The 14740-nt window shown below is 40.6% G+C and overlaps 1 protein-coding gene across 4 annotated transcripts in view; it reads right to left on the bottom strand.

The window, feature by feature from the left end:
• FKBP5 (FK506 binding protein 5) overlaps positions 1-14740 on the bottom strand; it is a 120037-nt gene that overhangs the window by 68143 nt on the left and 37154 nt on the right. For 2 of the 4 annotated variants that reach the window (XM_018038959.1, XM_018038958.1), the window contains one exon: positions 2959-3082. In XM_018038959.1, the coding sequence (XP_017894448.1) occupies positions 2959-3063 (105 nt within the window). In that variant the 5' untranslated portion in view covers positions 3064-3082. Of the gene's footprint in view, positions 1-2958; positions 3086-8632; positions 9011-14740 lie in introns of all 4 variants that reach the window. The other 2 variants (XM_018038956.1, XM_018038957.1) reach the window with 2 other exon arrangements.

Below are 14740 nucleotides of genomic sequence, written 5' to 3'. Positions count from 1 at the left end.
CTATGATTTTTTCCAGTAGTCGTGTATGGATGTGAGATTTGGACTATAAAGAAAGCTGAGCACTGAAGAACTGATGCTTTTGAACTCTGGTGTTGGAGAAGACTCTTGAGAGTCCCTTGGACTGCAAGGAGATCCAACCAGTCAATCCTAAAGGAAATCAGTCCTGAATATTCATTGGAAGGACTGAGGCTGAAGCTGAAACTCCAACTCTTTGGCCACCTGATGCGAAGAACTGACTCGCTGAAAAGAAAGCCTAATGCTGAGAAAGATCGAAGGCGGGCAGAGAAGGTGACGACAGAGGATGAGACAGCTGCATGGAATCACTGACTAGATGGACATGAATTTGAGTAAGCTCCAGGTGCTAGTGATGGACAGGGAAGCCTGGCATGCTGCAGTCCGCGGGGTCACAAAGAGTCAGACATGACTGAGCGACTGTAATGAACTGATTTTTTGGCCATGCTGCACAGCATGCAAGATCTTAGTTCCCTGACCAGAGGTTGAACCTGTGCTCCTGCAGGAGTCTGGTGTCTTAACCACTGGTCTATTATGAAAGTCCAGAGACCTATTTAATCTTAACCAAAAGCCCTATGGTGAAACCTGAGGCTTTAGACAGTGATAAATGATAAGATTTAAAGGGTTTACAATCTCAAAATGTTTCTTCAGTTCAGTTCAGTTCAGTCGCTCAGTCGTGTCCAACTCTGCGACCCCATGAATTGCAGCACGCCAGGCCTCCCTGTCCATCACCAACTCCTGGAGTTCACCCAGACTCACGTCCATCAAGTTAGTGATGCCATCCAGCCATCTCATCCTCGGTCGTCCCCTTCTCCTCCTGCCCCCAATCCCACCCAGCATCAGAGTCTTTTCCTCTGAGTCAACTCTTCACATGAGGTGGCCAAAGTACTGGAGTTTCAGCTTTAGCATCATTCCTTCCAAAGAAATCCCAGGGTTGATCTCCTTCAGAATGGACTGGTTGGATCTCCTTGCAGTCCAAGGGACTCCCAAGAGTCTTCTCCAACACCACAGTTCAAAAGCATCAATTCTTCGGCGCTCAGCTTTCTTAACAATCCAACTCTCACATCCACACGTGACTACTGGAAAAACCATAGCCTTGACTAGACGGACCTTAGTCGGCAAAGTAATGTCTCTGCTTTTGAATATACTATCTAGGTTGGTCATAACTTTTCTTCCAAGGAGTAAGTGTCTTTTAATTTCATGACTGCAGTCACCATCTGCAGTGATTTGGGAGCCCAAAAAAATAGTCTGACACTGTTTCCACTGTTTCCCCATCTATTTCCCATGAAGTGATGGGACCGGATGCCATAATCTTCGTTTTCTGAATGTTGAGCTTTAAGCCAACTTTTTCACTCTCCTCTTTCACTTTCATCAAGAGGCTTTTTAGCTCCTCTTTACTTTCTGCCATAAGGGTGGTGTCATCTGCATATCTGAGGTCATTGATATTTCTCCTGGCAATCTTGATTCCAGCTTGTGTTTCTCCCAGTCCAGCGTTTCTCATGATGTTTCTTACAGGGCTAAAAATCTTATTTGATTTACTCCCTAGAACAAAGCAGGGCCTGAGGCAAGTTGTTCTGTGTACCAGTGTTCTGAAAAGATAAAAGAGCAGAAGATAACAACCTGCAGAATTTCCACTGTCTTGAGAGGCATTCTGGAGTTTGGTATGAGTAATTCACAGAGCTACAAGGTTGAAAGCCCTCTGAATGAAGATAGCATGATACACATCTATAATGCTGAAGTCTTTATTTTACAAGTCTTCAAACTTTGGCTGGGCATATAGCAAGCTAATAGTAAAACATGTATATTCAGAAGAGATTGATGTTTGTGAATATGTGAAGAAAGCTTTCATGTAAGCAAGATTAGCCAAAACAAACTAAAAGAAAAATCTCATTTGCTACTGATAACATAAGGAGATATTAAAACTCAGCTTATTGATAATAACTTTAAAAGCTTAACATAACCTTTTCAGCAAAAAAATTAACCTTACAAAACCTGAATACATCACAACAGTGTAGGAGAAAAAAGAACTTACTATGATTAAAGCCATTTAACCTCTCTATTATATGGAATAATAGCACATATATCTTCCATATATAAATGGGAGAATCAAATGTGCTCTGTCTCAAAAGACCACTGTGAGGTTTAAAAAAAAAACCACATGTAAACATAATTACAGAGTGAAAAGTGTTTTTAAGGAGGAATACTAATTCAAAAGTGAGATACATTCTCTGATTAAACCTCAAAAAAATGTTTTCATTACACACAGAAATTCTATGTAAAAAAACAAATCCTTTTGAACTTTGCAAGTTAACTTTTTTTTTCTTTTAAGAAAGTCTTTTAAATTGTCATTAGCTAGCTTTAATATACTTAAATATTAAAATAATCACCCATTTATACTCTGGTGAGAATAGAGAGAGACAGTCTTTTTGGAGTCAGACATAACATAAATCCTCAGACCTGCATTTACTGAGATATATGATTTGGGGCAAGTTAATTTACAAAGCTGGCCCTCAGCCTTACTATCTATAATCTGGGATTAAAAATAAACCTGCAGTTATAAAGACCAAATGAGAATGAGTTCTTCGCATCAGGTGGTAGCATTTGGTACTTAGTAAGCCTCAATAAACATAATCCATCTCAATGCTCAGTTGCTCAGTCATGTTTGACTCTCTGCGATCCCATGGACTGTAGTCCACCAGGCTCCTCTGTCCATGGGATTCTCCAGGCAAGAATAATGGAGTGGGTTGCCATTTTCCCCTCCAGGGGATCTTCCCAACCCAGAGATGGAACCCGCGTCTCTTGCGTCTCCTGCATAGTCAGGCAGATTCTTTACAACTGCACCACTTGGGAAGCCCCAATCCATCTCCACCTCCAGCCAAAAACAAAAAAAGATTTTTATTAACAGTCTTCCCAAATAGCAAATTTCCTTACATGTCATGGCCTCACCTTTAATACTCCTCTATCTTTTTTGGAGGTAATATCCTCTCCCTGTTCAGCAACAGCTGCTGCAGGGCTTTCTCCATTGTTCTTGGCAGCTTCATCAGTAGTCATTGTCTTAAAAGTAGACAACCTGCTGAGAAGAAATATACTTTAGCTAGAAGTATCACTTCATTATGTATCTTAAAATGTCCCTAGAAACTGAGCTTTACCTGACCCAAGATTTACATAGGGCCAGTAAGGTTAAACACCGAAAAGGAAAATAAAAACATCTGCTATGAGCATGTACTGATGTCATGAGGCATGTAAATAAAACATCATCCAAATCTTCAATTTCCCATCTAGCTCTGGTCCCAAATTAGAAAGCAGCACAAGTCAGGCTTGGCAGTGATTATACTCCTTAGCATGATTACACATTGAAAAGTAGTCCTTTCAGAACTTGAAAATGTCCTTTTCCTCTAGCCATATTCTTGACAGAATTAGGAACTTATCAGGTGATCTGATAAAAGAAAAGGCAATCTATCACAGTGGAAAATAGGAAAAGGTTTTAGGAAATGATAGACCCCAGTCTGAGCCTCAGCTCCAGCCATATGCTTGATATTTGTCAACCTATTTAAGATCACTGAGCCTCAGTTCCACGTCCATAGTTCACAGAGTTACTATGAGGCATTAATGAGATAACAAATGTTAAGGGATGAGCACAAAGTCATAACTTAAAAATGTAAACATTTATCATGATGATTATTGGTTCTTTTATAGAGCCACATTTTTCATTTCCTGCTCAAATTTTCCTACAGAATGTTCTTCTCCTCTACCATGACACTCAACGCCTTCTACAACATGATCGTAACCTATGTTTCAGGTCGAGTCTCCACTACTTTCTTTACTTTCTCACATGCAGCTCATGCTCTAGCCAACCCAGACCAGGCTTCTCCTGCAACAAGTCCTGTGCTTTCCCATCTCCATACTTTGGGCATTCTTTTTCTTTCCCACTCTTCCCACTCAAATACTACCTTCATTGTACCAACTTTAACCTTCTATTTTGCAGTTGTCTGCCCTTTACTTTCTTAGCTCTTCCATTGATTTGTTTTCTGTAATATATTCATAAGAAGATACATGCATTGGATTGAAGAGAGCTTTAAATTTTTTCTTAATATGTATATTTTACTGAAGAATAGTTGACTTAACAGTGTTTTAGGTGCACAAGGGGATCAGTTATACATATACACATATATAATTTTTGAAATTATTTTCCAACATAGGTTATTACTAGACACTGACTGTTATGACCAACCTAGATAGCATATTCAAAAGCAGGGACATTACTTTGCCGACTAAGGTCTGTCTAGTCAAGGCTATGGTTTTTCCAGTAGTCATGTGTGGACGTGAGAGTTGGACTGTGAAGAAGGCTGAGCACCGAAAAATTGATGCTTTTGAACTGTGGTGTTGGAGAAGACTCTTGAGAGTCTCTTGGACTGCAAGGAGATCCAACCAGTCCATTCTGAAGGAGATCAGCCCTGGGGTTTCTTTGGAAGGAATGATGCTAAAGCTGAAACTCCAGTACTTTGGCCACCTCATGAGAAGAGCTGACTCATTGGAAAAGACTCTGATGCTGGGAGGGTTGGGGGCAGGAGAAGGGGACGACCGAGGATGAGATGGCTGGATGGCATCACTGGCTCGATGGACGTGAGTTTGAGTGAACTCTGGGAGACGGTGATGGACAGGGAGGCCTGGCGTGCTGAGATTCACGGGGTCGCAAAGAGTCGGACACGACTGAGCGACTGAACTGACTGACTGACTATATAGTTCCCTGTGCTATACAATAAACCTTTGTTGTTGTTGCATATCTATGTTTTTAATTAGAAATTAAGCATTCTATTCATACTAAGTCAAACAAGTGGAATCAAAATGTCATAAAATTTATAGTTAGGCAAAAATTCTAAGTTTTCTGAAATATATATATGATACATATTGTTTTTACATATATGTGTACAAAGCTTTTCTACTACAGTTGATAAAGGCTTGAGAAAGAACATCAAAAAACAAAAAAGAAGAGATGGAAAAACTGGAAAACAAACTAAATTAAATAGTTTGCACTGAATAGTTTGCACTGAAGGAGCACTGAATATGAAATAGAAAAAGTGGAACAAACTAGATAAAAGTAAAAGATCATCATATAGTTCAGCTGTTTTCAAACATGGCTGCTCATTAGAAACATATCTGGAGCTCTGAAGGAAAAAAAGCAATACCTGGGCATTTTTATTTTTCAAAAATTCCAATAATTCTGATATGCTTCTGGATTTTAAAAAGTGATTACAGCTTTTTCTATTGAATCGTGGTTTTGGTGATATAGAGTTCTATTGTTTTTCTGTTGACCAGTCATAATACAATGGTATTAAGTAATAGTTGCACAATCACAACAGTAAAAGATGTTTATCAGTTTCCACAATCAAAAGAAACAAACAAAAAGAACAGTTTTCATACTCAATAGCCAGACCAAAGATAGAAGATTGATACAATTGCAAGCCATTATGGAAACATGACTAACCTGGCAATATAAAATAATTATATACAATCTGGGGGGGTGGTCAAGCAGAGTGAAGTGGTAAGTAGAACTGCACACATGCACATGTTTTCAGCTGCCCAGCCAGTCTATGTCTGGTGCCTTTAATCCATTTACATTTAAGGTAATTATCAATATGTAAGATCCATTACCATTTTCTTAACTGTTTCGGGTTTATTTTCTGCAGGTCTCTTCCTTCTCTTGTGTTTCCTGCCTAGAAAAGTTCCTTTAGCATTTGTTGTAAAGCTGGTTTGGTGGTGCTAAATTCTCTTAGCTTTTGATTGTCTGGAAAGCTTTTGATTTCTCCATCAAATCTGAAGGAGAGTCTTGTTGGGTAGAGTATTCTTGGTTGTACGTTCTTCCTCTTTCATCACTTTGAAGTGCCATTCCCTTCTGGCATGCAGAGCTTCTGGTGAAAAATCAGCTGATAGCCTGACGGGAGTTCCCCTATATGTTGTCATCTTCTCTTGTTGCTTTTAATATTTTATGTCTTTAATTTTTGTCAGTTTGATTACTATGTCTCGATGTGTTCCTCCTTGGATTTATATGCTGCCTGGGACTCTCCACTTCCTGGACTGCTGACTATTTCCTTCCCCATGTTAAGGAGTTTTCAGCTATCATCTCTTCACCTATTTTCTCAGGTCTTCTCTTTCTCTTCTCCTTTTGGGACCCCTATAATGTGAATGTTGGTGCATTTAATGTTGTCCCAGAGATCTCTTAGGCTGTCTTCAATTCTTTTCATTCTTTTTTTCTATATTCTGTTTTGCGGCAGTGATTCCACCATTCTGTCTTCCAGGTCACTTATCCATTCTTCTGCCTTAGGTATTCTGCTATTGATTCCTTCTAGTGTATTTATTCATTTGTCTGTTTGTTCTTTAGTTCTTCTCAGTTCAGTTCAGTTGCTCTTTTGTGTTCACCTCTTTGCAACCCCATGGACTGTAGCACGCCAGGCTTCCCTGACCATCACCAACTCCTGGAGCTTATTCAAACTCATGTTCATCAAGTCAGTGATGCCATCCAACCATCTCATCCTCTGTCGTCCCCTTCTCCTCCTGTCTTCAATCTTTCCCAGCATCAAGGTCTTTTCCAGTGAGTCAGTTCTTCACATCAGGTGGCCAAAGTATTGGAGCTTCAGCATCAGTCCTTCCAATGAATATTCAGGACTGATTTCCTATAGGATTGACTGGTTTGATTTCCCTGCAGTCCAAGAGATTCTCAAGAGTCTTCTCCAACACCACAGTTCAAAAGTATCAACTTTTCAGCACTAAGCTTTCTTTATGGTCCAGTTCTCACATCCATACATGATTACCAGAAAAACCATAGCTTTGACTAGACGGATCTTTGTCAGTGAAGTAATGTCTCTATTTTTTAATATGTTGTCTAGGTTGGTCATCGTTTTTCTTCCTAGGAGCAAGCATCTTTTAATTTCATGACTGCAGTCACCATCTGCAGTGATTTTGGAGCCCCCCAAAATAAAGTCTGTCACTGTTTCCATTGTTTTCCCACCTATTTGCCACGAAGTGATGGGACTCGATGCCATGATCTTCATTTTTTGGATGTTGAGCTTTTTAAGCCAGCTTTTTTCACTCTCCTCTTTCACCTTTACCAAGAGGCTCTTCAGTTCTTCTTTCCTTTCTGCCATAAGGGTGGTGTCATCTGTGTATCTGAGGTTATTGATATTTCTCCCAGCAATCTTGATTCCAGCTTGTGCTTCATTCAGCCCAGCTTTTTGCATGACGTACTCTGCATATAAGTTAAAAAAGCAGGGTGACAATATACAGCCTTGACGTACTTCTTTCCCAATTTGGCAGTCCATTGTTCCATGTCCAGTTCTAAGTGTTGCTTCTTGATCTGCATACAGATTTCTCAGGAGGCAGGTCAGGTGGTCTGGTATTCCTATCTCTTTTAACGATTTTCCATAGTTTGTTGTGATCCACACAGTCAAAGGCTTTGGCGTAGTCAGTAAAGAAGAAGTAGATGTTTTTCTGGAACTCTCTTGCTTTTTCAGTGATCCAATGGATGTTGGCAATTTGATCTCTGGTTCCTCTGCCTTTTCTAAATCCAGTTTGAACATTGGAAGTTCTCAGTTCACATACTGTTGAAGCCTGGCTTGGAGAATTTTAAGCATTACTTTGCTAGTGTGTGAGATAAGTACAATTGTGCAACAGTTTGAAAATTCTTTGGCATTGTCTTTCTTTGGGATTGGAATGAAAACTGACCTTTTCCAGTCCTGTGGCCACTGCTGAGTTTTCCAAATTTGCTGGCATATTGAGTGCAGCACTTTCACAGCATCATCTTTTGGGATTTCAAATAGCTCAGCTGGAATTCTATCACCTCCACTAGCTTAGTTCTTCTAGGTCTTTGATAAAACATTTCTTTCATCTTCTCCATTGTTTTCCCAAGATTCTGGATTATCTTCACTATCACTATTCTGAATTCTTTTCTGGAAGGTTGCCATCTCCACTTCTTTAGTTGTTTTTCTGGGGTTTTATCTAGTCCTTTCATCTGGGACATAACTTTCTGCTTTGTCATTCTAATGAACTTTTTGTAATGTGCTTTTTGTTTTAGCTGCTGTGGGACTGTGGTTCTTTTTGCTTCTTCTGTCTGGACCTCTGACGGAGGAGGCTAAGAGGCTTGTGCAAGCTTCCTGATGGGAGGGAGTGGTGGTGGGAAAAACTGAGTCTTGCTCTGATGAGCAGGGCCTTACTCAGTAAAGCTTTAATTCAACTATCTGCTGATGAGTGGGGTTGCACTCCCTCCCTGGCAGTTGTTTGGCCTGAGACAAATCAGCCCTGGGCTCTATAGTACAGTTAACAGGGACCTTCAAAAGGACTTACACCAAGGGGGACATTGCCCCCGTCCCTGAGGCGAGCCCTTGCCAACCCATGCCTCCACAGGACACCCTCCAACACCAGCAGGGAGTTTTGGTTCAGCCTCCTGTGGGGTCACTGCTCCTTTCCTCTAGATCTTGGTGTGCACAAGATTTTGTTTGTGCCCTCCAAGACTGGAGTCTCTGTTTCCCCCAGGCCTGTGGAGGTCCTGTAATCCAATCCTGCTGGCCTTCAGGGTCAGATTCCCTGGGGATCCCCAGTCGCTTTGCTGGATCCCCAGCACACCCACCTGGCAGGTATGAGACTTGATTTTATCATGACTGCATCCCTCCTGCCATCACGCGGCAGCTTCTTCTTTGTCTTGGGACATGGGATCTCTCTCTTTGGTGGGCTGCACCGTCCTCCTGTCAACGGCTGTTGAACAGCTAGTTGGGATTTTGGTGTTCTTGCAGGAGATGAGCACACATCCTTCCAGTCTGCCATCTTGAACCAGAAGGCCCAGATTTAAGAGATCCTTAAGAGCAGGGTCATGGTTTGTCCTTATTTAGATTCTCCAGAACAACTCTACCTTTTAGACTGGTAAGACAGAAGGGCCAAGGAATTTGGAGCTCCTTATAAGCTGTGTGATGTTGCTTACTTTTAATTTCTCCAAGCCTTTTTTCTCTACCTGTGTAATCAGAATAAAAGTAATATGTACTTTCACAGAGTGACCTTTTGGATTAAATGGTATAATGTATATGTTAAAAGTATACTAGCTCTTATTATCATCAATCATCTAAAATGACAGATACCTTTTCATGCAAGGCAAATACTGAAAAGCTAATCAACAGACAAAACAAAAAACACCTCACTGCCTGCTGTCACGATGAATTCCCAAATAGCTCTCCTGGCTGAGCAGGAAAAGTCAAGACTTAGTAACTTCCACAGTTATTCGATATTAGGCTAATAATGGACGTTAAGGCTCCCTAAGTCACTGTGGGATCCTCTTGCCTACACAGTCAAAAAGAATTATTTTATACTTGTGACAAATGTCTTATTGATAAAACTGACGATTAAACAACTAAATGTATCTTAACTCACTTCCAGTTGACCTAAACTTACTTCAATGTCAACAAAGACACAAATCAAACTTTGCTGTACTCAAAAATCTTCAAAGAGAACACCAAAAACCAGGGGCTAAGCCCCTTTGCTTTATTTACTAGTACAGTTTATACCAGCCACCAAAGATCCAAATGCTTGGCTCAGGGTAAGGGAAAGGTCAGAACAAAGTGTTCTCAAACAAACAACAACAAAAACTAAGTACCTAGTTGTTGTATGTGATGCTAGGCAAGACAGGAAAATTAGATGAACAAGATTTGTACCCAAATTCCAGTAACCTACCACTCACAAAACACTTCTCTCATGCATAGAAATTTGCAGAAAGCACTTCAAAAACAGGGAGAAAAGATCTTTTAAACATTTCGGAGGTTGGGCTTTACAGATACACTGACATCCATCAGTAAACCCCTGGGAAACCACATCAATAAACAAGTTAAAACCATCATATGAAAGGTTATTAGGGAAGAGAACAGTCAGAGGGTCTCAAAGCATGACCCTATAGACTACTTATACTTAAAAAAAGGAAATGGGCTTTCTGGTGGAGTGGTCTGATCACACAAGTAACCTCCATCATGACCAAACTCTGCATCTTCTTCATTAACACAAGCTGGTATCACTGTGCCTCCCGTTGTGTTACAGGAAGTACACAAGTGGCATTCCTACCAAACATGTTTCACCTGAAACTAAGCAAGAAGACAAAATTAGGGTGTGGAACATTCTACAAGACAACTGGCTTAGACTCCTCAAAATGTTAATGTTATAAAAGAAAGAAAAGTTAAAGAAAGGAAAGGGCCTGCTCTGGTTTTAAAAAGACTGAAGAGACACAACCACCAAATGCAATGTGCGATCCTTGGCTGAATACTGGATTAGGACAAACAAAAATTTACAGAAGCAAATTTTGAGGAGAATTAGGAAAATCTGGAAAAACAGACTATACAGTACCTTACTATTATTGTATAATGTTAGCTTTCTAGAGTGTGATATAGTATTGTGGTTCTGTATAGAACAATCTCCTCTTTCTTAGAGGAGACATGCCAAAGCATTTAGGGATGAGGTGCCCTGATGTGTGCCTCTTACTTTCAAATTATTTGACAGCCTGTGTGAGCACAAACAGCTAAAAACAAAGCACTCAGAAAGCATGAATACAACACATCCAAAGGCAAGGCCTTTCTTTTGAACGTTCGTCATTGGGCGATCAGCTAAATTTTCAGATGAAAACTCTGTGATTCAAAAAAACATTTTCCTTTGGTTCTAACCCTCCCCTTTGGAAACAGTGGCTTGCTAAAATTCAAATAAATAAGGAGCTTGTATACATTGATTTGCAAGCTTTACAAATCTCATTTGATAAAGGAATTTGCTCTTCAGTTTTGGTTCTAACACTTGAAGGGATACAAATAACCTTTGTGATCTGAAAATGATTTTGACCAGTATGGAGTCCATGTGAAAAGAAGTAGCACAAATAATTAAAACACAAAGATAAAAACCAAACTAAAGCTTTGTTGAACTTTCAAAGGCAGATGAATCTGGAAGAATAAATAAATAAACTGAACTTTCTAAGTACTTACCCTTAATTCCAGTTATGCCATCTGATACAGATTTTTGTATCAGACAAAACAAAAACTTCTCTGATCCAGTGTTACATGAAAAAAAGGCTGTAAGAACAGATAATTCCTAAAAACCAATTGGACACACTGAAAAAGTTTCACTTTTTTTAATAAGAGAGCTGTGTCTTCGTTCCCTACCTTACATTTATTCTGGATTTAAAATCACTCTGTAGCTATGGATATTAATCTATGATAAAGCTCACTGTTCTGAACTGTCCAAAGGGGGAAATTGCTGCCCAGTGCCTCAGAAAGAGAACACACAGTTCGTTCTGTTATGGATAAGCATGCACTCTCCAAAGTGCTCATCAGCAACCACCTGAGACAGAACAGGAAAATGAGACTATGCTGAGCATTTCATCAACAGTGCACTGAAAACTCCAACTTACCTAACTATACTGTCATATTCCCCCAAGTGAGAAATCATTCTAAAGGTTTATCCACTAATTAACCTTGCATATTACGTACTCTACTCATTGTTCTCTTTGTTAAAATACAGGTATCTTGTATCAAAGATTATCCTACTGTCTAGCAAGAGTTCAGAAAGAAGGCAGAAAAGAATAGAGAAGCTGGCTACTTTGGCAGGAGCACAGAAAACTGCATTTTTAAGTACCACGTATGTCTGGGCCATAAAGGTTTTCAGTCTCCTAAAACTAAAGCACAAAAGGAAGAAAACACAAGGAAGGGCTTAAGACAGAATGCAGTATGAGTGCATCCTAATTTTGAGACTATTCACGTAAAGATGAACTGGAAAGCCTTCACTTTACTTTCAATCCCCGGCCAGTAACATTCAAGTCCAGTCACAGAGGAGTTATCTATCTATAGACAATACACACACATGAAAGAGAGGATATGCACACACGCACAGGGAACACCACCGAATGTATAGACTATATGTCTATATGAAACTGCATACTGTATTAATTCACCTATGTCCCTCCAGTTATTTGCTTCTTTACACTGGGGTGGGGAACGAAGAGATGACAAAAAACACTCAAAGATGTGTTCATACATTTACTTTTCCTCCTTTAAAAAAGAAACTTGCAAGAACATACGCAAACAACCAGTAAGTAAATGAAAAGATGTTCAACGTCATTATTCATAAAGGAAATGCAAATCGTAATCACAGTAAGATACCACTTCACACCCATTCAGTTCAGTTGCTCAGTCCTGTCTGACTCTTTAAGTGAAAATGAAGTCACTCAGTTGTGTCCGACTCTTTGCGACCCCATGGACTGTAGCCTACCAGGGTCCTCCCCCCATGGGATTCTCCAGGCAAAGAGTACTGGAGTGGGTTGCCATTTCCTTCTCCAGGGAATCTTTCCGACCCAGGGATCAAACCCAGGTCTCCCGCATTCCAGGCAGACACTTTAACCTCTGAGCCACCAGGGAAGCCCTGTCCGACTCTTTGCGACCCCATGAATCGCAGCACACCAGGCCTCCTGTCCATCACCAACTCCCAGAGTTCACTCAAACTCACGTCCATCGAGTCAGTGATGCCATCCAGCCGTCTCATCCTCTGTCGACCCCTTCTCCTCCTGCCCCCAATCCCTCCCAGCATCAGAGTCTTTTCCAAAGAGTCAACTCTTAGCATGAGGTGGCCAAAGTACTGGAGTTTCAGCTTTAGCACCATTCCTTCCAAAGAAATCCCAGGGCTGATCTCCTTCAGAATGGACTGGTTGGATCTCCTTGCAGCCCAAGGGACTCTCAAGAGTCTTCTCCAACATCACAGTTCAGAAGCATCCAATTCTTCGGCGCTCAGTTCACAGTCCCACTCTCACATCCATACATGACCACTGGAAAAACCATAGCCTTGACTAGACGGACCTTTGTTGGCAAAGTAATGTCCCTGCTTTTGAACATGCCATCTAGGTGGCTCATAACTGTCCTTCCATAGGATGGTTATTATCAAAAAAGGGAAAGTGCTGGTGAAGATGCAGAGCAATCGGAACCCTCATGCACTGATGGCAGTAATGTAAAATGGCGCAGCTTCTGTGGAAAGGTTTGGTGGTTCCTCAAAATATTGAGCATAGAATTACCATAGGATTCAGCCATTCCACTCCTGGATATGTGCCCCAAAGAAGTAGAACCAGAGATTCAAACAGGTATAGCAGTATTATGCACAAAAGCCAAAAGCTTAGAAAAAAAATCCAAGTGTCCATAAACAAAATATGGTTATGTGTACAGTATGAATTATATATTGTTAAAATGAATATTATCTGGCCATAAAAAGGAATGAAATCCTGATACAGACTACAACATGGAGGAACCTGAAAATGCTGTGCTAAGTAAAGTAAGACACAAAAGGACAAATATTGTGTAATTTTACATATATGAAGTATATAGAATAGGCAAGTTTACAAAGACAGAAAACAGAATAGAGATTACCAGGGGCTGGGAGAGCGGAGAATAGAGAGTGGTGGTTTAATGGATACAGAGTGTCTTTGGGGGGAGATATAAAGGTTCTGGAAAAGAGTGGTGATAACTGCTCAGCAATGTGAAGTATGTAATGCCACTGCACTGTACATTTAAACACAGCTCTCTCCTTAGTCCTCTGATCTTCCTCTTAATTGAGGATGCCTTCTGCATTTCCAGTGCAATCCCAAAGTTTTGAGTCAAGCCTCCAGAAGCGTTCTGCATCAATTCTGGAGGGAGAGACCAAAGATTCTGCAATGTCCAATCATAAAGACGGCAGAGGAAAGAGAATCCTAAATTGAACTACTGCTTGATAGCTACAAGTTGCTTCCTCCTTCATTGTCTCTCTCAGATGCATACAATGCTTTGGTAAATTCACTTTTCCCAGTAATTACTGAAGAAAGCAAAGTTAACAGACCAAATTTATAGTTACTCCTGTCACTAACCATTTACTTGGGTAAATTACTGTTCTTAAGTAAGTAGGAGACAAAGAGTTAAATTAGTAATAAAATAAAACAAAACAAAAAATCTAGAAAACACAAGACCATCCAAATGCCAAATGTTGAAAGACAGGACCAAGGTCAACTTTCTCCCTCTGAAATGGCACTGGAGAGACAGAAAAACTTGTAAAGCTCTGAGCCTGAAAACAAGAAAAAGTGTATCACTGAACTAGAAAGCAGAAGAGATCAGTCCCAAGGAAAGAAAAAGGAGCAAACTGCCTTCTAAACACCAACTATAACAGCTCTTCCCAAGGGAACCTGGACAACCTCCCAAAGAGCAGAGAAATTAAGCAGGGACCCACCTGGGGACAGCAAATGCAGTGCTCCATCAACTAGGCCAGGCAGGCTTCCCTCCTTCCCAAATGCACAAGGTGGCTCCCGTTTTCTTCTATAAAGAGGTCAAATCTTTCTTTATTCCAGGGGTTCAGCTACACCACTAGGATATATATGATATTTGTCTTATTTCCTTCATCCGTGCAAGAGCCTTAACATCCTGGTCCTTAAACACTGAAAACAAGTCTCTGAGGATCTCAGGGAAGTACCTACTATTTCTTTCCCCTCAGTGTCTGTCCTCTGCTTCCAGAAGTATTATTAGACAGACTTGGGTATCAGTTAAGTTCAGTCGTGTCCGACTCCTCACGACCCCATGAATCGCACGCAGCACGCCAGGCCTCCCTTGTCCATCACCAACTCCCAGAGTTCACTCAGACTCATGTCCATCGAGTCAGTGATGCCATCCAGCCATCTCATCCTCTGTCGTCCCCTTCTCCTGCCCCCAACCCT

The sequence above is a fragment of the Capra hircus genome, chromosome 23 (assembly GCF_001704415.2).
Source record: "Capra hircus breed San Clemente chromosome 23, ASM170441v1, whole genome shotgun sequence".
Taxonomy (NCBI): domain Eukaryota; kingdom Metazoa; phylum Chordata; class Mammalia; order Artiodactyla; family Bovidae; genus Capra; species Capra hircus.
Note: the sequence above shows the minus strand (reverse complement) of the source record. Positions and strands in the feature narration are given on the sequence as shown.